The 24,948-nt window shown below is 40.9% G+C and overlaps 1 protein-coding gene and 1 pseudogene across 5 annotated transcripts; both read left to right on the forward strand.

Moving 5' to 3' along the window:
• On the forward strand, positions 188-6,901 carry LOC8084357 (protein ATAF2). Of its 5 annotated transcripts, none has more exons than XM_021455276.1 (7): positions 188-210; positions 1,425-1,629; positions 1,789-1,969; positions 2,457-3,037; positions 3,641-3,898; positions 4,911-5,012; positions 6,333-6,901. In XM_021455276.1, the coding sequence occupies exons 1-7, from the start codon at positions 203-205 to the stop codon at positions 6,411-6,413; spliced, it is 1,416 nt and encodes a 471-aa protein (XP_021310951.1). In that variant the 5' UTR covers positions 188-202; the 3' UTR covers positions 6,414-6,901. The 5 variants fall into 5 exon arrangements, with proteins under 5 accessions (XP_021310951.1, XP_021310954.1, XP_021310950.1 ...); XM_021455279.1 differs by lacking the exon at positions 188-210 and adding an exon at positions 1,156-1,313 and having other exon boundaries at positions 1,713-1,969; XM_021455275.1 differs by lacking the exon at positions 188-210 and adding an exon at positions 1,156-1,313.
• On the forward strand, positions 16,375-19,916 carry LOC110433527 (annotated as a pseudogene).

The following is a 24,948-nucleotide window of genomic DNA, read 5'->3' on the forward strand; positions in this document are numbered from 1 at the left end:
TATTTTTTATGTGCTCTACCCTCTATACCCAGTTTGTAGTACTACTATTATTCGAGGTGTTGGGGTCCATCAAGTGTTGTACTGCTCCATTTGCCTTGGGTAGGAAGCAAGCTCTGGGATTCACCTCTCTCTCTGTCCAGCTCCAGCATCACGCACTCTCATGGCAAAAAGGATCATCATTTGAGCACAAGGCCTCCTCCATATGCCCATGTGAGACCTCTTATCTCTGTTATATCTTGCTCCTGCAATTTGCAAACTTCATTATTGTGCAGTGGAAAGAAATTTCCCCTTTCCATCATCCCATGCATGCAATGCAAGCTAGAGAAAAAAAAATAACAAAAATGACAAAAAATATTTCCCTTGACCAATGCTCACATGTTTACTTTATGTGAACCGTGATTATTAGTCCCTTTTCTTACATTGTGCACTGGATAACCTAAGGCCTTGTTTACTTCCAAAAAATTTTACAAAATAGGAATAGTAACAATTTCGTTTGTATTTGACAAATATTGTCTAATTATGGACTAACTAGGCTCAAAAGATTCGTCTCGTCAATTCCAATCAAACTGTGCAATTAGTTTTTATTTTCATCTATATTTAATACTCCATGCATACGTATAAAGATTCGATGTGACGGGAAATCTAAAAAATTTTGCAAAATTTTTAGGTAACTAAACAAGGCCTAAGTGGTTTACTCGTTGCTGATGTCAGATACCCAGATTTGCGTGTTAGCATGCATGCTAACCTTGAGCCTACTGGCTAGATAGTAGTAGATACACAATCTCTCTCTCTCTCTCCGCGTGGGAGTGAGTGCAGTGCAGGGTGTGGAATCTGCAGTAACAGCTGTGGTGTGGTGTGGTGAGGCAGCAGTTCTTCATGTCTTTTGCTTTTGCTTGTCCTAGCTTGCCAGCCAGACAGTCCCTGAACTTTGAAAGTCTGAAAGCCCAATAAAAAAACACTTGCATCAACAGTAAACGTCTAAGGCAAAGGTGCATGCCGCGGCACCATCTTACGGGCAGTTTAATTATAATTAATCAAGCATAGATGAAAGGTGTCCATGTCTTGTGTCGTGCTTAAGCGAGAGAGAGAGAGAGAGAGATAGAGAGAGCTTGGGAGGAGAGGGGCCCTTTAACTTTTCCTCAAGGGCTAGGGGGTGGGCTTCAGTTAAAGTAGGCAGGAATTCTGCTCTCATGTATTAAACCGGTGAAAGCAGCTGCCTGCCTGCCTCGATTTTTTTATATGTACCCCTCTCCCTCACTGCTCGCTCTCTCCTTTGCACCCCTAGTACTACTGCTCCTCCGACTTGCTCTTCGGTTTGCTTCTCTTACCTTCGTTCCCTTGCTTGTTTCGATCCGATCCATCTCGCGTTCTTGCTGAATTTTGCTTGATGACCATATATATGTTTGTTTGATTTTACTTTGCAGCGCAGCAAGACGGAGAAACAAGAATCATCCCTCGCCTATTACTACTACTCATGCATGCGCACTGCCTCCTGGTGCCGCGTATGAACCAGACATGAATAGGGGGCACAGCAGCAGCTCCAAGCTCATCAACGAGAAGCTCGAGGAACACCGGATCTCCACCGCGAAGCACTGCCCCCACTGCGGCGAGAAAATCGACAGCAAACCGGTGTGTAGCATGTGTCAACTACTGTCAAGTTGACAATTTCGTTTTGCCTTCATATCTATCTATCTATCTATGAGTGCGCACAGTTGCACCTCCTCAGCTAGCATCAGTACCATGAGACTTGGTGGTGCAACTTGTTTTGATGGAATTAATTGCTGCAAGAAGGATTGGGTGGGGCTGCCGGCAGGCGTCAAGTTCGATCCAACTGACCAGGAGCTGATCGAGCACCTCGAGGCGAAAGTGAAGGATGAAGGCTCGAGATCTCACCCTCTCATCGATGAGTTCATACCCACGATAGATGGGGAGGACGGCATATGTTACACCCACCCCGAGAAACTTCCAGGTGAGCGAGGGAGCTCTCTAATAAGCTAGGCATGAGCAGAAATATTTCTGAACCATATACTTATACAGACATATTCCTGGCTTTTGGAGCTTTGCTTTTCATGGGGTGATATATTGTATGTTGGGATTGTTTCGCCATGAATTATGTGCCATGGTTTGGATTTGGGATATGGCATATATTCCCTTGTTCTCGATGTGCTCTACTCTCTATTCTTAGTGTTCTCTACATGTGCTCTTGGGTAGGAGTATATGCAAAGAGAATTATTGTTTATGGAAAGTTGTGCCTACCCTGATCTACCTCTCTCTTCTCTGTCATGATGGTAAGATGCTTCTGAAGTTTCCAAATAGGTTTCTTTCCTTTCTTTCTCTTATCTTTTCCAGAGGTTTGTTGCATCTTTCAAGAAACACTGGCCACCCACCCAGCTCTCAGTTTCTAACACAGTTCTTGCATCTATATATGCCTTGCATGTGCTGATGATCATCATCAGGTGTGACGAGGGATGGCCTAAGCAAGCACTTCTTCCACCGGCCGTCCAAGGCCTACACGACGGGCACGAGGAAGAGGAGGAAGATACAGACGGAGTGTGATGTCCACAAGGGCGAGACGAGGTGGCACAAGACTGGAAAGACGCGGCCCGTGATGGTGAACGGCCGGCAGAAGGGGTGCAAGAAGATATTGGTACTGTACACTAACTTTGGCAAGCACCGCAAGCCGGAGAAGACGAACTGGGTCATGCACCAGTACCACCTCGGCGACCTAGAAGAGGAGAAGGAGGGGGAGCTGGTGGTGTGCAAGATCTTCTACCAGACACAACCCAGGCAGTGCAGCTGGTCCTCTGATCGGGGCACCGCCGCCACTGCTGCCATGGCAGCAACGACGATGGCGGCGCAGGAGCAGCATAGGAGGGATAGTGGCAGTGGCAGCTGCTCGTCTAGGGACCACGAAGTGTCAGCGACATCGTTCCCGGCCGGATACACAGTCACCACGGCCGTCGAGATGCAGCAGCATATGAAGCAGCCTGCGGACCATTTCAGCTTCGCGCCTTTCAGGAAAACCTTCGATCAGGAGGTAACAACATAACTACCATTCTTCTTCATTAGCTCTGTATAAGTACATATACGACTGGTTGTTTGTTCTTTGAGAGGACTGGGCCGGGATAGAGTCAAAGTGTGTATGTGAAACTGTTGCTGGTTAGGTTGGGGAGAACATCATGCAGATCAGCATCGATCCATTCCCATGCACCCATGCATGCTTCTGCTTTATTTTCCTGTATTTTTCTTTTGGTATATGGATATATCTACTTTCTGTTTGATTAGATGAGCTTCCTAGCTTGTTGCATATATATGCATGGGTGTCTTGGTAGCTGACCAAATGTAGGACGTGCCAATCTAAAGCAAAAGATGAGCTACACATCAGAGTATGGACCCTTTTAAGTAGTTCGAGTCTCACATCATTTTACTCATATTGCAAGCAACCCCATGAACCATCCAGGCATCCACCCACCGTGAAAGCAAAAACTACCAATAAATTTCCTTTGAATAATTGGTGCGTCTTATTCTCTTATTCGCGAAAAAAGATAGAGCGTAGTTAATTATGTAAATAGAAAGTAACTGTACATGTGTGTATATTCTGACCGCTAATAAGATCAATACGCGTGTTTGTACGGAGCAGGTTGGTATAGGTGGTGATCAGGTGCCATCTAATCAGCTTGGACGATCAGAGCCGCATCATGCCGGCCAGGGGCAGCAGCCACACGGTCCAGTGCTCTCGACGACGACGGCCGTGCCTGCTACAGCTTTCCTGATCAGTAGGCCATCGAACCCCGTCTCGACTATAGTGCCACCTGAAATGCAGCACGCATCGGTTGTTCTCGATCATGATCAGTTCCATGTGCCAGCAATCCTTCTCCATCACCATGACAAATTTCAGGTGATTAATTCATATTGGCTTATTTTATTTCTTTCATGCATCTGCGAGAGAAAAAAGTAATTAAGGTGGCCTTGCATATTGGGCTTGTAGTTGGATTCTGCACTCAAACTAATTTGGAATGGCCAAATTGCATGCATGCGTGTCTTCTTAATTAACATGTCTCAGTTAGTTGTTGTTTTCCATCCCATTTTCAAATTAGTAAAAACCATGTGGCACCTTTTTCCTCCTTTAATTGAATGCTGGCGTGTATTGCTCATTCTTCTTTTCTTTCCTTTTTTAGAAAAGTATGTTTTGTTACCAAAATGGAAATGTTAAGAGCCTTGGAGTGGCTGTCTTTGCTTTCTTGTCTACACAATCCTAGCTAGCACAATATATTTTTCTGATAGAAAAACTAGTAGTATATTGTTTTATAAAAAAAATTCTAGATAATTTTGGTACACAACCATCAAGGTTTTCTTACAGCACATCGTGTATAAAGTCACAAAAATCTTTTCGGTTCTAATATTTGCACTATTTTACATATACATGTGCAATAAATCACAAAAACATACTTACTGTTTTTGTATGTGTATTTAATATTTCACTCGTACTCTTTAGTACTGAAATCACCTCTGTGCATCATGCCTGGAAAATGTATACCTGAATGGCACATTAAACTAGATCTATACATATAAAGAATGTTCAAATTTCTATGTTTCACTCCCACATACACTTGTAATTCAGCCCCATGATGTTTTTTGTTTGAAGATATTGATGCAGCACCAACCATTTTAGTATCATATCCTTGGAGATTTCATTTGATTTAAGTCCAATATGGACGTACATATTGGCCTAAGCTTGTAATGAATGAACTGTTGTTCCATAGCCATATAATCTTTCCAATAGTTCCTTTAGCTTTTAGCTAGCTTGGTTCTTTACTGAAACACTGCTTTAATTATTTTGTTTACAAGAACACTGCTTTAGCTATTGTTCCATTTTAAACATTATTATAACAAAGAACATGCAACAACAGCCTCAGCACCAACAGCATCAGCCACAACAAAAGCTTGACCGCAGGTCTGCCGGCTTGGAAGAACTGATAATGGGATGCACGTCGTCCACAAGCACGAAAGGGGTAAGCTAACTTCTTTCAGTTCTTTTTAAACCGTGTGCAAACGTGTGAAGTAGTAGAATCAACATCACAACGATACATGATTAGCGTTAGGCTCTTATATGTCTGAATAATCATGCATACGAACATTATCTTTCACGTATATTGTGCTTATTATTATGTTACTTTTAAATTTTCTCCCTAATAAGATACTCCATCCAATTTTGATCTTTGTATAACCTGTGGGCAGCGAGACCAAATAGTGTGCATTCATGTTATATTGATTATTTTGTATGTATAGGCAGCAAAGCTGCATGCATGTTCTCATGCATGCGAGGTGAGGGATAGGCGGATAGCCTACGAGAAGAAAAGACTGTACCAGGGGGGTCCTGAGGAAACTTCACTGTGGGGTCCCGTAGTCTCTTTGTCGTTCTAGCATTCTGAAACTAGCCCTCACCATGACAGCTTTTTTCTCCCATTTGGTTCCCTATTTATATTGGTTATTTATTTAAGGTGCTTTTACAGCATGCATACGAGAGAGAGAGAGAGAGATCTGTAGACTGTAGTGTGTGTGTGTGAGAGAGAGAGAGATCTGTAGACTGTAGTGTGTGTGTGTGTGTGTGTGTGTGTGTGTGAGAGAGAGAGAGAGAGAGAGAGAGAGAGAGAGAGAGAGACTGTATAGTCACAGTGAGTAGAAGAAACATCATGAATATCTGCAAACAAGGACCACCCTTTGCTTTGCTTTTCGGTGCCAAAGGAGAGACCAAAGACCAGAGTAAAAACAAGTCCATACTTTCCTTGCTTTCATGACCATATACGTGAAAACGAGGGCTTTTTCTCCGTGTCGGTAGCCTCCTCTCTTTTCAGACTATAAGAGTTTTTTACTGTTATCTCTTCAGAAAAGTGCCAAGGAAAAGGGGGCAATATCATTTGTGTCTTCTCTTGCACTGTTTTTTTATGAGTGGGTTCACACGAAAACCATGCATGCACATGCTCTCTGTTACAGTCTTCCGGGATATGATAGTCTTGTCAAGATATCAGTTTAGCTGTATACTATAGAACACCCTGATGATTAGAAGCGAAGCTATATTGCATGGTCTAACAGTTATGTCATGTTGAACGTACGTAAATAAGGAACTAGACAGTTAGAAAATATACTACTGCTTATGTCGATCTTGATCATTCATACATGTACATATATGTTGCATTATATTATTCACCGCTAGCATATGCTCTCTCGCTCTTTCAAGCGAGATTACCTTTTGCACTTGTTCAAGTACTGTTGCACTCCACTGAAATATTAGAAGTTTCTTTTTGACCCTCTTTTTTCCTATTCTATTGTAGGAAACTTCAATTGCTCACCCCCAAGAGACAGAATGGCCTTACCCGTACTGGCCACCTGACAACCAAGATCATCATGGATAGTAGCAAGGACTGGTAAAATAGTGGCGACTGGCGATGAATGCTAAAAGGAACACTAACCACAACCACTTTCACTGGAATGGTTTTTGTCTGCTTGAACATGCAGCGATGCTTTTCTTGGAGAATGTACACCTACTATAGTGGGGGGAAGAACAGAGAAAAATTGATCTCTGTAGATCTCCCTCAATAAAAAAAAGGAACTATGTGAGCTCTCCAAGACAGAAAAGACAAAATGGCCAACGAAAAGAGAAGATGAAAGATCGATGGGAGGAAAGGTATTGTTTGTGCTGACACTGAAGGGATCATGTGTGGGCCGCTAGATGTATTAGAGACCACTTAATCAAGTACAACTATAATCAGTTCACCGTTTATCATAGTTTTTTTATTCGTACTACCTATTTTCTAATTGTAAAGAGTAGTGGTATTGTTTGCGTGTACATTAACCCTTTTAATTTCTTTTGCTTTCCAAATTGATGCTGATTTTAATTTCCCTTGGTTAATTTGTGCTATTATGCATGCATCATGGAGAAATAAACTTAGTAAGAAGCTCATAATTATTCCTTCCTTTCTAGAGCACAAACATTGTTTATTTATTTTTATCGTTAGTGTAGTTTTTTGCAGGTAGAATTCAAACTACATTGTTTAAAGGAATAAGTTGATTGATATGATTATTGTGAATCATATAGAGATATTTAAACAAATATTATCATAGCACAAGTGTATTAAAACATATTTGCATGCTAGCTACTCTATGGAGTTAACTACTCTTTGTGTATATTAGTTTAAGTTCTCTCCATATAAATTGTGTAATAAAACATTATATATTTTAATTGATTTGTAATTTATATCATTTATCATCATTTGATTCATGTATTGTGCTTACATGCACAATAAATGGGACCGTAGCTATGATGGACTATAGCGGGGAAAAAATAAACTAGAGGGGCTAAATTTAAAACTGAATTTTCCTTTATGTAAAAGAAGTGTTTGTCAAAATCTTGTCTTCTACTAAAGAGCATATGACATGGAAAAGGACATGTCTCTTTTTTTAAGGTTCTCGCTATGTAAGGCCTATCATCTATACTTGATATATAGTATGTTGGTGCAAATATTCAACATGTTTGTGCATTCTTGTCTTAGTCTATGTGAATGCAAACATTTTCCAAATGTTGTACATTTGCCTCAAAGTCGTTATTCTAAATTATTGTATATAGAAATGTATGCCTTATGACGACCAACATTCATGGATTGTTCAAAAGAGAAACTTTTTGCAACAATGAGTAAGTTTTTAATATGTTACTAAATATGGTAGTGTGGTGAAGCTTCAAGTATATAATGAAATATTCAAATTAAAATCAAGTTGGTAGTAGAGAAGTGATGGGCACAAATAATTTCCAATGATGAGACACATGGCACATAGTAGGAGCAACAAGCAACTCCTATTAATTGAAGCCATATTGTAGCACACACTTGGGTGATCGACCTAATTAATCTCTTTTAGTGTTTCAAACCACGAGATATATCATTTAGCAGAGAGCTCTTCTCAACCACTATCTGCCACTATAGCCCGCTATTTAAAACACTAATGAACCCTTTTGTAAAAAAAATATGACGCTATCGAATTTTTAATCTTAATTTGAAGAGTGGCTTGATCACAATCTTTTTTTTATCAAGATAGTTATAATTCCTAATAGATGTATATTACTATGAAAGTATTATTAAACACAAATCTACTACTCATATCATTTCTACATCTCCAAACTATATATTTTGAGAGCTATCAATGGTCATACTTTCAAAAGTTATTGGGTTTTAGTCAAAGTACTATCGTGACTAGAGTAATAGATTTTCTATGCCAATGACAAGGGCATTGCCTTATAGTGAAGTAAGTTTTATCAAGTGATTATGGATAATTTCTCAACAAAAAGTGTGTAATAGTGTATGAATTAATGACACATGTAAACCTATAATATTTATGTATGGACATACCGGTAAATCTCTAAAGATTAGTTCGATATAGTCAAAATTTCCTTTAGAACACAAGAATAACCCTTGGGACTCCAAAATATATATGGTTGGCAAGAACAATTAACCCTTGGGGAGTACAAGAATCAATTATATAATGAGATTGAGAAGCTAGCTAGTTTCCGATGGAGTGAGATAATGAGAGAAAGACAAAAGGACTTTGCAAGAGTCCACATGATGCATATGCTTTCTTTTCATATGTAGGTAGATCTATCCATGTGTATACACGCTAAGATTTCAAACGAGATCAAACTTAGGAGTACTCTCAGTTTTAAATTTATAGGTGGCACATAATATATGTATATTTTTTATTAGTTTGTCCTTTAAATTCTCTCCGATCCAAAAAATAAGTTATTTTGATTTATTTAGATAAATAGTTTTTAAAATATATATCCATACTCAGTGTATCTAGTCACATAACAAAAGCTATATTGAAAAGACAAAACGATTTAATTTGGGATGTAGAGGAATATTTATTATTATATTAGAAAAATGGAGCTGAGATCCAACCGTAAGATTCATTTGTGTGTTATTCCGATCCGTAGGTAAGAACATACGGACAGGCAGCATTATCATCATATATACATATTCTTCATTCCCATGCCAGCTATATCTATCTATCTATCATTACTTCATTAGACAATGGAGATTCTTTGCTTTCATCAGATTATATCGATCATACCGTGGTGGTATGGGGGTCGATCCTAGGAGGATAGCTAGGACCTAATAACTATCAGCTATAGGTGCCAGGGATGTGTATGCTTGGAATAAATATAATATCTTTCTATGATGCAATGCAAAAAGAAAAAAAAACTTTGTGTACCATCATCAGCATATATTGCATCGTGGAATTTGATTTGGCAGAGATGCTTATTCTGCACTTTGTCTGATCATATATGTCTACACGAGCCAATGTATACATTGCTACTTTTATAGTTGCTGCTGAGAATCCTTGTACTAATAAGAGGACATATGCGTTACCTTTCTTCATAAAACTCTCTTGATCGATCACCACTGAGTACTAGTTAGGTAAAGCGAAGGTTCTCCACGGAGCTATATATACCTATTTTTATTTGTATACTCCAACCATTCTATTAGATTAATTTTTAGTTATCGACTTATCATAAGTCAAACTCTTTTAAATTTAATCGAATTTATAAAATAGAACACCAACATTAATGAGACAAAATTAGTATAATCAGATACACCATAAAATATATTTTATATAATACACTCATTTGATGTTTCTAATTATTTACGTGCTTTTCTATAGATTCAATAAGCATATAAAAAACATTGACTTAAGATAATTCTATAAATTAATTTTATTTATTCAGGGACAGGGAGTATATGCTGCATTGCTATATATCCGGCAGGTTCGTTCGTTCATCGACCTATACTAGCTGATAGAAACACTCCAAACAGATTCCATATATTCAAGTCCTTTTTAATTAGGCCTAGCTACTTAGCATGCATATATTGATTTCATATTACATTAAGTTGTACTTCCTCAATCCCAAAATAAATGTTGTTTGCGCTTTCTGATAAATAACTTAAACTAAATATATAGTTAAAAATATTAATATTTATAATACATAATTAGTACCATTGGAAAGATCTTTAAGTCTAGTTTTTTTAAAAATTTATTTAGAGATATAAATATTACACGTATTTTCTACAAATCGAGTTAAACTTATGACACGAAAACCTAAAATGACACTCTTTTTTTGGACGAGGAGTAAACAGCATGCGCGCCCTATACATACTGCTAGCTTTAGCTTACAGGTTGCATGCAATTGCTCAACAAGTTGATCATTGTACATACAACATGTTTGTCGTATCTGTAGATACATAGGTTCTAGTCAGGTTTACATATAGATGATATGACTAAGCAACAGCCTATAAATATTACCAGATACGTACGGGTTCAGGAAGATGCAGAGTACGTACTAGCTAGGATCGTTCGTAGTGCAAGTGCATGGCGCATATAATAATTCAATTCCTTCTCTCTTTGTTGTCTGCCTCTGCCTGTCCCTTTCCACAGGAGATAGAAAGCAGAAAAGAAAGACACATCAAGGGGAAGAAGGGAATGCCGTGTCTTTCTCCCTTCCTCACTCCTCTGTCTAGCTGTCCAAAGAGTTGTCTGTGTAGTACCAACACACAGGAGGAGAAACTACTGTCCAAGAGTTATATGCCAAAGCACCTAAAACAAACTACTTTTTTTTTATAGCCATCTATTTTTATGTGCTCATATTTTGCTCTCACTCCAACAATACTACCTAAAACAAGCTATCTTAGAGCATCTCCAAGAGACTAGGTAAAATTATATTCTAAACTACAAGATTTAGTCATTGTGTAAAAAAAAACTCACTCAAAGCCTAGAGTTCCACAACAGTATTTGTATAGGATAGCTAGTGAAGACGATATGCTATATATAACAAGCGAAAGTTTAAGAATAGCAAACTTGCTATTTTAGCAAACGAGATAGCACACCTATTGGACTTTAATTTTTATTTTAAAATGTAAAAATAGCCTAAATAACATGGATAACATATCTGTTGGAGTTGCTCTAAACTCATCCTAACAGAGTATGTCCCACATGTCATCCTCTTATGTTCATCCAACCATAGATAATCAAAATCAGACATCTTAAATTGTTGTCTGAACTGAATAACTTTTCTCTAGTGTCAACCAAACATGCCCCATATATATCTCTCGTCTCTTTATTAATTTGGTCATGTGCATTCTAGAAATTTTAAGATAAACTAAAAGAGAACGTAAAGACACAGATACTCTCATTTTAATTCCTAATCAGACACTTTCATCAACGTAATTAATGGTGATTGGTTGATAAATGTAAATTATGTAATGCAAAACTGATTTTTATCCTCTGGAATGTATTATATTTGAGGACATAATTTTTGAATGTTAGAATGTACTATATTACAAGATGGAGGGACTAGATCTCCCATCCCATGCATGTGTGCTCGATTCCATCCCAAAAGGAAGTTGCAAGGAGAATTTGTGTTAGTGGATTGAGCATAACCGAACATGGCCATCTTTAGTCCTTTTTGGATTCTCTCGCGATAGCACGTTGATGAGCTTGCTGCTTTAGTTTAGCCTGATATTTCTTTTCCCCTTTAAGCGATTGTTCTCTAATCATCTTGAGCTAGCTAGCTCAAAGGAGCTAATATATACAGTATGTGCATGAATGAAATATATGTAAATAATATATATCAGCTCCGATGCGATTCTGCTCAAGTGCTCATCAAAGTTTTACATAACTAATTTAGTGTCGGGGACTCAGGATGCAGTTAGGTAAGTGAAAACTATTATTAGAAATGGGACGCGATCGAACAACCCATCAAAGTTTTATGTACGGGAACAATAAATAAATTACTTAATTTGCTCGGCACTTGGCATATGCGGATGCATGAGGGTATAGGTACTATCTTTGATTCGATATGTACTTCTTCCGTTTCAAAATATAGCGTATTTTTTATAGACTAGAGGGGTTTACCCTACGGGGAATTTATTTGGAGCAAAAGAGGATTACAAAACAGATCAGAGTTTAGGAAATTAAAAAAGAGACTAAAAGAAATGAACGATAAAATATGAATTACAACATGTTTTAGATCCGTCAGCAAGTTAATTTCTTTTAGCAAAGTTTCCTTGGCTGCATCTGCATTGACTGTCGCAACTCGCAAGCCGATTGTTGAAGATGAGATCATTTCTAGTTGTTCAATTTGCCCAGCACATCAAAGGCTGCCACCAGCATTAAAAAAAACATGGGTGCAATTGGGCTCTGATTTGTAGTAAGGCTTCCCGAAAGGCCGAGTCCAGGAAGAAATCAATATTTAACAATCGCTAACGTTCTTTGGCGAAGGAATAGGCAAGGAGAGGCCCACTTCTCTTGATCGATGGTTTGTCTCTCTCCCACGAAGAACAGATGACCCTCTTTCTTTAAAAAAAATACACAGTACAACATGCGCATATTCACTCTTATGAATACACTACATAAAAGCTATCTTTATAAGCACCTTCGAAAGACTGAGCCGGCAAATCACGAGATCCATGAAGTCACCACAGGCGTCTCGCTGTCAACGGAGATGTCAGCTACCACTGAAAGCATAGCGCAGATAAATCCTAAAATAAATTTAGAAAAATACAAACACCTATACCAAGTCGAGCACTTTTACCCGAATGAATAGGTTCTGCTATAAAAAAAAAATCTAATCAACTCAGTTCGCGAATAGGTAACGCCTTTGTTTTGCGTCTCCATGCCTCTCTCTAGTGTTGATATCGACGAGAAGAGCGACAAGAACGTTGAAATTCTTTCCATTTTCCTCTTCTTGCACTCAGCGGAGGGAGAGATAATGTGTAAAGAGTACAATTGTAGAGAGACAATTGGACTCAATGGAATGAGAAACCACTAACGAACGATGGTTATCAACTTGATCACCAAGTTCTATTCTCAACAAAAATTTACTAGAATCAAAAGTAATCACACAATGAACAAAGTTATATAAAACACTTAGCCGTGCAAAATGTGCGCTAGTTTCACATATTGGAATGCAAACATGCTTGTATCTAATTACTCACAATTTTGAGACGTCAATGTCCAGCATTGCCATTCGCTGGCAAACTTCCTGTGCCTCAGCACGGGCGCCTTTCTTTTTTGGTACCCACTCTTTTACCAATGACACGAATAGTTCAGTTCAAATAAAAACGACATGAATTGATCAAAACAGAAAAGGAAATATATAAGATCATGCATCTGTCAAACATACACAAAGTTCTAGATTTATTTGGTGCTACTGACTAATATGGCATCCCTTCACTTATTCTGTAGTCATCTAGCGCTGCCACTACTACAACACCACCTCCATCATGTCTCAATTCGTGGTACCAAGTATCAACAAATCGGGTACCACTCGATGTTCACCTCAACTTGATCACCATCGACTTCTCTCTCTTGACTCATAATTTCACGGGTGAATTCTAGACTAAATTTTAAATCCTTGTCCTGCTCTTCTTGACTATCACTTGTTGTGATTACTATCAAGTACACTTCTATTCGGAGTTCGAGCTGCCAACGACATGGCATGACAACCATAGATGGACTCAACGGAAGAATGGATGTGGAGCCAAAGGGAAAGGGCAAGCTCGTCCCTCGTTCACAACTGAAGAGGTGGACACTTATATTCAGTGACGCTTGCCTTGATCTTACCATAAACAGAACGGCTTTTAGAACCGAGGTCTTTCAACTTTAAGTTGACCTTAACATTGGCCTCAATGGCGCTGGGAATCACCACAGAGAGTTTGTGTGTATTCCTTAATTTCATCATCGATTGTAACATCCCACTCCTCTGCCATGATGGGAGGACAAGACTTGTCACCATAAACTCATAAGCAGAAGTAACCATAAGCCATGAGAATTTCACGGGGTCCAATGGGCACCAAATTGACCATTTCTTCCTGCAGCTGCAAGCATGACTGTGAAGGGTTTTAATTTATTATAGTATGTATATCAGTCTTAATGTTTAAAAATTATTGGCTATTGCAAATAGCAGCATTTTTTCAGGAGGCTATAAAACTATAGCGCCGCTATAGCGGAGCTACGATAGATAGTGTTTTTAAAAAAAAACATAAAAACCAAGTAATGATTCATAAAAACAGAAGAATCATGAAATTTAGTGAACACAAATATGTTTTCAAGGCTTTAGGAGTCTAGGGAATATTATATTATTTAATATGACATTATAGCATGATTTGTGAAACTCAATTGTTTAGTTTTTTCAGAAGACCAACTTAACATCAAAAGAAAAGTATACAATAACTAAATTGTTACTCTAAATTTTAAAGCTACAGCTAAGTAATTTAGCGACGCTAAAGCATAATATAGCGTTATAGAATGAAATAGTGGAAAAAATAGAAATAGCTTAGCATCGGCTCTCTAGAGGTTATAGCGGCGCTATAGCTTGCTATTTAAATCTATGACCAGTATGTACAAGACATAAAGCATGTAGTAGATATAATATAAGGTAGCTAGTATATATCTCTTGTATTTTTCCCTCGCACTGCACATAGATACATCGACCTTGGTGCCAGTCGAAGCCGTTGATTTCGTAAACAGGGAAGTTTGCACAGATGTCCAATAATTGCACCGCACGTTGGCTAAGTGGTTCACGTTGGCGTGATTCATCATTGTTATCCTTTGAAGCCATTCTACAAAGCGCGATCACTGAAATCGGATTTAAAACAAACCAAGTATGATGAAAACATAAAGTGGTTGGCAGAACCATAAATAACGCGAACTGTTGAGGAATTAAATAAATAAAAATGAATTTTAAATCTGGTCAGGGACAACGGGCGGAAATAGCAGATAACTGAGGGTCTCTTTAGCAAAAAGAGCATCGAATGGGGTATTGAGCGACCTGGGAAGTTGATCAAGTGCTGGATGGTTTAGATTAGAAGGAGGAGGGAGAGAGAGATGCCAGCCGACCGAAATAGAACCGGGCGCGGCGGCTGCCATCGCCGGTGGTGAGCTTCTCGCCAGCGAGCATGGGAAAGAGGTCTATGAGTCACAACGGAGGGAACCGAGGGAATGGGGAGGTATCTCCTTCAACGTCGAGCTCACCTAGGAGTTTATCGCGGACGAGGAGGGCTTGGGGACGACGGGGAGCTCGGGAATTCAGCAAGATCTACTGCGGCGACGGCGCGGCTAGGCGGTTGCGCTAGGGTTCGGGTAGGGCATCGCGGCTCCCAGGGTTCCCTTTTATAGGGCGGAGGCATGGGGTGCACGGCCACATCACGGAATCGGGCGCACCGGGCCGAGTCGGAGTAGAGTCCTGCTCGAAGAAGGGGATGATAGAGCGGGCCCCGCTCGTCAGTGAGAGAAGGGAGTGGGTCCCCGTGGCAGAGAGAGAGCAGAAGAGGGAGAAGGGACGCGCGTGGGCTATCCGCCTGGGCCGGACCGCGCTGCTGGGTTTCGTCCCCAACTGACTGGCTAGTGGAGTGAGCCGGCCGGTTGGAATAGAGAGGCAGCGGGTTGGGCTGCAGAGTGGAGAGCAGGGCGAAACTGGGAGGAAGGAAAGGAGAGGAAAAAGATATCTTTTTCTTTTTATATTTTCTGCAACCAGTTTTCAAATCCATTTAAAAAAATAAAATCATTTTGAGTTCTAGGTCAAATCCACTCATTACAGTAAACCATGTGCACCAGCATGAATGGACAACCATGTTGGTACACCCTATGACTATGATTAATTTTAATTTATAGAAAATATTATTTTCCTATATTTTCGTGAGCACAAAAATTATAAAATTGAATCATTTTAGCTCTATTTCAAAAGATGAAAATTTCTGGGTGTTACAATTATGTGCTGAGCAATGCAGCAACTGCTCGAATATACAGAATTGCATACAATAGTTAATACAAGAGGCAGTTGAAACTTCAAAATATTAATTTGTTTTTGTTGGTGCATTCTGTCTCGTCCCCTTGGGCCAAAAACATTTCTTGATCATATTGGCAACAACACAAGAGTGCATGGATCCCATATGGAGCGACCGAGCAACTTAAACAACCAAACAAGCAGGGTGCATCTGAACAAGATACAATTCCAATTGGAAAAGTTACAGTTTCAAATCTGCACTTCTCTCTAGTACTAATACTAAAGAATAAACAAAGGATAGAATGTCCTCTCTAATACTAGTACATGCTGATAATTACTATTTTGTCCTCTTAGACCAACAAGAGAAAGAGCTGCAATGATTCTAGAATTTTGTTAAGGTCTCACTGTAAATACTGGTGATTATATGCCAAATGAAGTTGACAAGTCATATATAGTGAAGCTGATGTTACCTTTCATCAGGAACCATCTATTACCATTGCAAGTTTCAGGAGAACAATCCCAAAATATAATATAGGACAAACAAAAGAACTTCCATTCTATTATATTACTAATCAGGTATTACAGTGTCACCACATTTCAGGTTTTGCCAATAGTTTAGGGGTTCGTCGACCTTAGTCTGGTAGCCTCTCGCCGCCTACTTTGGGTTCTTGTATCTTATTTCTTCACCTCTTAATGAAATACAGGTTCAACCCACTCGCGAAAAAAAAAACAGTGGTAAGCAAGGAGGATCGCCACGCAGCATCTGCAATTACTATCAGAACATAAATAGATTTAGCCACCCTGACCATAACTGAAGTTGTCACGCATCAAAAAGTCCTGGCTAAAAATGCAAAAGGAAGCAAATCTATTTACACGTCGATATGAAATTCAGAGGATGATCAGTTGATCAATTCCGCTTTCAGCAAGAACTCAATTCGCTGCGATGGAGAAGCCCAAAAAGAAAACAGATCGAATCTTGGGAAACAGAACAGTGACCTCATCCTGGAGTGGAGTCTGTGGGTGTCTCACTCCGACTCCGACAGTCCGACTCTGACTCCTGTTCGTAGCTTCGCGTAGGTGACGACGGACGCTAGATCAGATATGGCCGTTCCAGGGAGCACCGAATCGTGGAAACGCAATTCACGGAGCAGATCCGGGGGACGTCAATCGATAGAAGCACCTGTTTTTTCACACAACCATGCGTCAGGGAACACGAGAGGCGCGCACATGTGGAAATGGAACGGAATCCATCGGCCCTCTCGTCGTCACCGCATAACGGCATAAGTAGAAAGCACAGAGGAAGGAGAGCAGCCGGCAGCGGCGAGTCGGCGACTGCGAGTCCACGAGCCAGAGACCAGGTCCGGCAAGAAAATCGCAGGGGCCGAGGCGCCATGTCGTGGCAGGCCTACGTGGACGAGCACCTGCTGTGCGACATCGACGGCCAGACCAGCGCCTCACCGCCGCGGCGCCGCCGTCATCCTCGGCCACGACGGCGCTGTCTGGGCGCAGCCCGATGCCTCCCCACAGGTCCTCCATCTCATTCTTTTCCATTTGATGTTTTTTTTTTTGGCGCGTAGTTCCCGGCCATTTGTTGTTGTCGATCAATTGTCACGCTAGGGTAAGAAAGCGAATTATTCCTCAGATTGGCGTGGACGACACGCGCTAGTTTGTGCTGCCTTGACTTCGATCTGCCATGTCTTGGGTGTCACAGTGTGTCATTGTGTCAAGGCCTCGAGTTCTCTGACGAAAATTAAAGAGTCGTGCACTGAACAAACTGGTGGCCACACTGTTTCTTCAGTTCAGTCCACTTGCGGTTCTCCAATTACGGCAGAAAACTTGCAGTCTTTTTTCTCGAACGCGCAGGAGAAGAGAGCTTCAGGTCTTGACATAGTGGCAAAGTGAAGGTCCATCATTCCACCACTACCACTGCAACTCATAAATCTCTATAGTTTCTATGCTGGTCTGACCCTGAGTACTACAAGTATAGAATTTCCTTTTTCTTGTTCACGCACTTGATACCAATTAACCTTATATACCAAAAAATATTATGATTTTTTCGTGCCACTGATGTTTCTCCCTTTCTCTGACAAAGACACAAATGTTTCCTTTCTATAGATAATAAAGTTAAATCATTAACTTTCAGTTAGTAACTGGCTATATACTCTATACTTTATTATGTAGCTCAACACCTCAAGATATCTTATAGTCATTAGTACGTCAACATTCACTGAACTTGCGGCTTTATAGAATTTGTTATTTCAATAGGTCAAGCAGGTTAAGGGACAGGTATTTTTCATTGTGATACTGATCGTCCCATGGCTTAATAGGCTTTCTATATACTGATGATCATTTCATATTTGGCGTCAACTCATCATACGTCTAATTTCTAGAAACATGACTGTGAACGCTTTCGATGTATTAACTTCTATAAGATGCTTCATGCTCATAGCAATTTCAGTTCATACATCAGAAGTCTGTTCAGAAGTTTGATCTGTACTTTCGATGTATCAGCAGGTTGTGTCCATTCTGATTCCCCAATTCATACACAATTTTCAGAAGTTTGATCTATTTTTGTTGCAACGTCGTACGAATATTTTAGATCTACATTTGCAGGTCAAACCCGAAGAAATCACTTCCGACCTGTCGTAATGAATGATTTCAATGAACCAGGCTCTCTGGCGCCCACTGGTTTATACCTTGGGGGTAGCAAATACATGGCTATCCAAGGTAAACCTAGAGTTTTCATTCGAGAGAAGAAGGTTAGGAGTTTGGATTCCATTTCTTATTGCATTGCCATATTCTGTTAAGATGCACTATTCAATTAATATTCATGACATCCTTTAAACAAGCAAATGATCCACCACTAGATTCCATTAAAGAAACTACTTTATTGCAAGTTAAGTTTCCATTGACATAACAAATTCCCTATTGGTTTGCAATGCAAATAAGTTCATAAAGAAACAGCAAAGGAGAATGGAGCTTAAACCATATTCATTGTATACATATGGATTGGGGAATTAGAATGGTATCCTCTTGTTTCCCAGCAGTTGTTTTCCTGGGCCCTTATTTTTGACCTATCCTTCGTGTCTTGGGCCTTCTTCTGTCCGATGATATATTAGTTGAGCTTGTTGGTCATAATAACTTCTAAGGTAGCAATGAACAGTATCACCATAAGCCAAATTTCAGCGAAATGAACAGGGCAAAATTTTTGAGCGAAACAAACAGGACAGTAAAATTTTGAGCGAAACAAACAGGGCATTAAAAATTTGAGCAAAACGAACAGTATCATCATAAACCAAATTTCAGCGAAACGAACAGGTTTCAGCAACCCATCAGAGATGTGTAAATCAAAGTAAAAATTTGATCTATTTTGAGTAAAGAATTAACTGCAGCCAGAATTTATCCACGTGGGAACTGGAAGAACATTTGATTGATGCAGTTGTTTGCCTTTCAGGACTCAGAACTTTGTCAAGTGGAGAGCTGTTGTCATTGACCTGTTTCATATGCCAAATGATGCGATCACCTTGTGGCTTACAAGTTACAACCATTGGTTTCAGTTTCAGTTAGCTGTAATTATATAATTTTTACATAGCAGCTGCGCAAACCAGTATACCAGATGTGGTGAATGGCTTGTACTGCTACACCAAACAGTCACAGTGTCACACTCCAGACCAAAAAACTTACATTTACCAAGTGCAGGAAGAGCAACAACCTTTATATTTTGGCGTGAGATGAAAAATATGACCCCCTTTAATTTCTCCCTGGAACTAGAGTGTTTACACTTTATTTCAAAACGTAGTAGTAGGTGTTTCCTGTGCAGCAGTAATTTAGGGGCACTCACTGTCTCGTGTTTTCGATTGTTTGCAGGGACCAGGTGGGGTTACAATCAAAAAGACCAGTCTGGCCATCATAACTGGGATTTACGAGGAGCCAATGGCACGGCGCCTGGCCAGTGCAAACGTGGTTGTGGAGAGGCTTGGTGACTGACTACCTTGTTGATCAGGGCTTCTGAACCCAAAATTTGTGCGTGTTTCATGAAATCTGCCACCTATCCCTTGAAATTTGAATAAAGAGTGTATATTTGGATGAAGATGTACTGAGACTGAGCACAAGGGTGGTTCCTCGTTGTATGTCAATGGCATCCTACATTTTCATGGGGATTAGATTATATGTAACTTTTCAGCACAGTGGTTAAGTGAAATGCTGAGCACTGAGCAGTCTGTTCATCTAGGAGACCTGGACCCTGCAATTGCTATTCTGACGTGACGTCAGCTTGAAAGCAGTTCATCTCTGTACTTAATAAGCATGCCATGTCATCTTGGTCATCCATCCATATCAGACCAGATAAGAATCACTCATCTGTAGTACTCATTAACTGCGTATTTCAGTTGCTTTGCATCCTTTCTGGGAGTGGGAGGAGTCACATGAATCGCGTCACTCTCTGGGGCTCTGAATTCTGAATCCTGTTCGCTGGGCTGGGCATTCCTTTATGTGTATAATTACGTCCCCTGAGAGAGCCTGAACCTCGTGCTTTGGAGTAAATTCCTTTGGGTGGGAAAGACACAGTCTGACACTCCCAGAGCCAATTGCCTTGTGACGTCGTGCTCATTCAGAAACAGCGAACGGATTACATACATACAGTGCCCCTTCCCTTCTCTCTCTTCATTGCTTCTTTCAGTTCAACGCTACTGTATTATTATTTTTTGGGGCACTTGTCTTTCGAAAATTTCACAGATCAAATGGAGAAGCAGAGCAGCGCATTTCGTCTGAATCCTGACATGTGAGAACCAGCTGTGAGAAGAGCTGCATGTTGAGACACAGCAGCAGCAGGCACATGTTGTTCTAGATAGAAATCAAAGGCTCTCCTTTGGGATTGGGAATGCGAGTGAGGACCATGTCCAAGGAAATTTCCATATGCCTTGTTTAATTCGCAAAAAGAAAAAAGGTTTCAGGTACTGTGGCACATTTGTAGCTATAGCAATGTGTCCAATTATAGACTAATTAGGCTTAAAAAATTGTCTCACAAAATAGTATATACAAACTGTATAATTAATTATTTTTTAATTTATATTTAATGCTTATGTCCAAACACTCGTTATGGTAGGGCGAAAAGTTTTTGGTTGGAAACTAAATAAGGCCTTGGTTGCTCTTATACTTTTAGCAAAAGGCTGTTCCAGTTCCAACCGTGTATCGTTCCTACTCCATCCTTGAAGATTTCAATTTGATCAGCCGCTACCTACTCCCTGTATGAGTCTCTGACGGTGTGTCCATGTCCACAGTCCACTGCAAGAATGAATGTACTGCTGCTCCTATCCAATCAGGGACGGTTAGGAGAATCTCTCGATCCTTTCTCTCTGAATGAAACGCCTGCACCTTTTGTCCGCGGGCAGCAACCAGCGAGACCTGAATCCTCACTGCGTGCCTTTGGTCCAGGCTGCAGCGTACTAGTAGTAGTACGTGGAATTCCTCGAGCTCGGAATCCCAAAACCACAGCAGTGATTCAAAACGCTCTCGCTGCGTGAGCCGGGCCGGAGCAGCCGTTTTGAAACACTCCCGCGAAAAATGTCCAGCGCTGCCTGCCGCAAGCTCTTCTTGCTCTGCGCGGGATGGTCCATCGTCCATGTCCATCAGAGCTCGGAGCAAATGAGCCCCCGGGTACTGCTGGGGCGCGGCGCGGCAGGTCTCCCCCAGATTTTAATTGCGGATCAATGAGGTGGCTAGAGCAATGATGGATGATCACCGGCGCAGACTGCCACTGCCACTGCCGGCCTGAAGTGTCTGGGCCGCCACTGCCACTGCCACTGCCGGCCTCCGAGTAACGTAGAGCCCGATGATGCTCTCGATCGGAATCCCACAGGTTTTCAGACGATTTCGCAAGCCGTGGATTCCTTCCGACAGAGGCTCAGAGCGCTGCTGATGCCGGTACGTACGCGCGGCGCGGCATGGTCCAGTGGTCTGATCGTCGCCGTCGGCTTCAGGCCCCGCCGCGCGTTCTTGCCGTGCTCTGCGCCGCCCACGATGCGCGCGGATGGATCATGGATGCGAGGGTGGCTCAGCTGCAGGGATTCCCTGTCGTCGGCAGCAGATTGCCAAGGCGACAAGGCATACTACGTATGTTCGCTGCATCCACGCCTTTCACATGTTCCCTACTGTCCAGCCAGTGGTGGAGAAGGAGAACGGTTAAAAGGTTAAGTAGGATGAAAATGAAATCGATAACGAAGTATGATTTGGAATTAAAAATAGTTTATACACATAAGATGCAGTGATCTTCAGCAACAAAATATAGAATTCCAAACATTTAGAATAAATAGATAGATGCAAGTGAAGTTAAAAGATAGAGCGAGCGGAAGTTTCAGTCGCGTCCAGGTAAACTAGACAATTGCACTTGCCTGTCTTCCTTTTTTTTGGAAATGATTTCTTAACCTTCTCAGGATCAATTCCTTTGGATATTTCTCGCTCAATTTAAGACTATTTCTAACAAATGACTCATATGGAACCCAAACCCAAAATGGGTAGCCATATAGACCGACAATTGCACTTGCCTATCTTCCTTTTTTTTAAAATGATTTCTTAACCTTCTCAGGATCAATTTCTTTGGATATCTCTCGCTCAATTTAAGACTATCTCCAACAAATGACCCATATGGAAACCATACCTAAAATGGGTAGCCATAGACCAAATATCAGCCTCTAACAGACTAACTATACAAAAGAACCATTTTGGGTTGTTTGAGAGGTACAACTCAAATATGAGTATTCTCTCTTATAGAAAACTTATTTGCAGAAATGATTCTCTCTTGGGTCATATTGTTGGAGAAGATGCCAAATAGATATTCACATCAATATCTGAAGACATGGCCTGAAAAACATTTTTTATCCTTCATTTGCACCAACTTGTGATGTGTAATATCGTCTGCAATATCATCTTCATTATGAATACAAAGCTAAAGGACTCCATGATTTCTACTAAACCTCATGCAATGTATGGATTATGCACCTTTTGATGCAAAAAATGTAGAACTTCAATCACTTCATACCACATAGATTCAATAAGAAGTAATGTCTTGTAAATGAGAACCTCATCTTGTATCTCTAGGTCTGCTAAGGATTTTCCCTCTCCCTGAAGAAATCTCTCCACTGCTCAACTTACCCAAAAGAATTATTCATTGCTTATATAGTAATAAATCATTCCTCTACTCCAGAAACACTCAAATGTCTGGTGGAATGGGGTTTATATATCATCTCCATCATAAATAGCCGTTCAATTGGTTGCACGGTCCTACGCTCATGGAAAATTCTTTCTTTAGACTATCAAGTCCTTTGTGGTGGTTGAACTAGCTATGGTGGCCTTGCTAACGATAATTGTTTGATGTTCTATTCTTCTATTTCATCCTATAGGCCTTGTTTAGTTCACTCCAAAACCAAAAAGCTTTCAAGATTCCCTGTCATATCGGATCTTTCGGCACATGCATGAAACATTAAATATAGACGAAAATAAAAACTAATTGCATCGCAAGACGAATCTTTTGATCCTAGTTAGTCCATGGTTGGACAATATTTGTCACAAACAAACGAAAGTGCTACAGTAGCGAAATCCAAAATCTTTTCGCATCTAAACAAGGCGTCACTACAGGAAACTCAGGCTTCGCCAAGTGCTCCAGACTTCGCCGAGTGCCAAAAATCGGGCACTTGGCAAAGAAGGCTTCGCCAAGTGCCTGGCACTTGGCGAAGCCAGCACTCGGCGAAGAAAGGCACTTGGCGAAATGGACTCTTCGCCAAGTGCCCGGCACTCGGCGAAGAACGGCACTCGGCGAGGCCTGACGGCATCCATCCCCATCCCTTGCCGTCGGCTTCGCCAAGTGCCTCCGTCTGGCACTGGGCGAAGAGGAGGCTTCGCCGAGTGCCAGACACGTGGCACTTGGCGAAGAGAGGACCCTGGGAAATTGCCTGGAAGCCCTCTTCGCCAAGTGCCAATCCTTGCACTTGGCGAAGTCAAAATTTTTTTTTGAGTTTTGCTCCTAAATTTTTTGTGGAGCTTTAGTACCCTATCTTTAGTAACTTGCCAAGGTTTGGTGCACTTTGAAATTTTTTTCTATATTTTTTCATTTAATTGCGGTGCATGGAATAATAGTGTCCTATGGTTACAACATTGCTATTCTTGCTTGTGTGGATGCAATTAGGTCAAATTCATGTCCTGGCACCAAATCTCGATGAGCGTGCTCGCGGGGCAACGCTTCCAACTTGCGTGCGCGGGGTTTTTTAATTATAAAAAAAATCAAATGAACTCGAAAAACCACGAAACTTGTCCACCGTCCTTGATATGGTATGGGAAGGCTATGATAAAAATTTGAAAAAGTTTAGAGCAAGTTTGCACGTCGGATGTTCAGAAACCCAACATCTTGTGATCATATGGAGATGTTGGGTTTGTGAATGCAAACTTACTCCAAATTTTTTCAAATTTTTACCATAGCCTTCCCATACCATATCAAGGCAGGTGGAGAAGTTTCGTGGATTTTCGAGGTCATTTGAGTTTTTTATAATTAAAAAACCGCGCGCAGGCAAGTTGGAAGCGTTGCCCTGCGAGCACGCTCATCGAGATTTGGCGCCAGGACATGGATTTGACCTAATTCCACGCACACAAGCAAGAATAGCAGTTTTGTAACCATAGGACACTATTATTCCATGCACCTGCGGTTCAAATCAAATTCGTCGGAAAAAATGCAACGAGTCGCAATTAAATGAAGAAATATAGAAAAAAACTTCAAAATGCACCAAACCTTGACAACTTACTAAAGATAGGGTACTAAACCTCCACAAAAAATTTGGGAGCAAAACTCAAAAAAAAATGACTTCGCCAAGTGTTAGGGTTGGCACTTGGCGAAGAGGCCTTCGCCGAGTGCCGGCCTGGTGGCACTCGGCGAAGAGGTGTGCCATGCAAAAGGCCGCAGCCGGCCCACGCTCCCTCTCCCTCTTCGCCGAGTGGCACGTGGCCGCCACTTGGCGAAGACCCCTTCGCCAAGTGCCTGCCACGTGGCACTTGGCGAAGTGTATACGTACGTTTGAACATGTAAGCGGACCCATGCACCCTCTTCGCCGAGTGCCGCCGATCTGGCACTCGGCGAA

Source organism: Sorghum bicolor, chromosome 3 (assembly GCF_000003195.3).
Source record: "Sorghum bicolor cultivar BTx623 chromosome 3, Sorghum_bicolor_NCBIv3, whole genome shotgun sequence".
NCBI lineage: Eukaryota > Viridiplantae > Streptophyta > Magnoliopsida > Poales > Poaceae > Sorghum > Sorghum bicolor.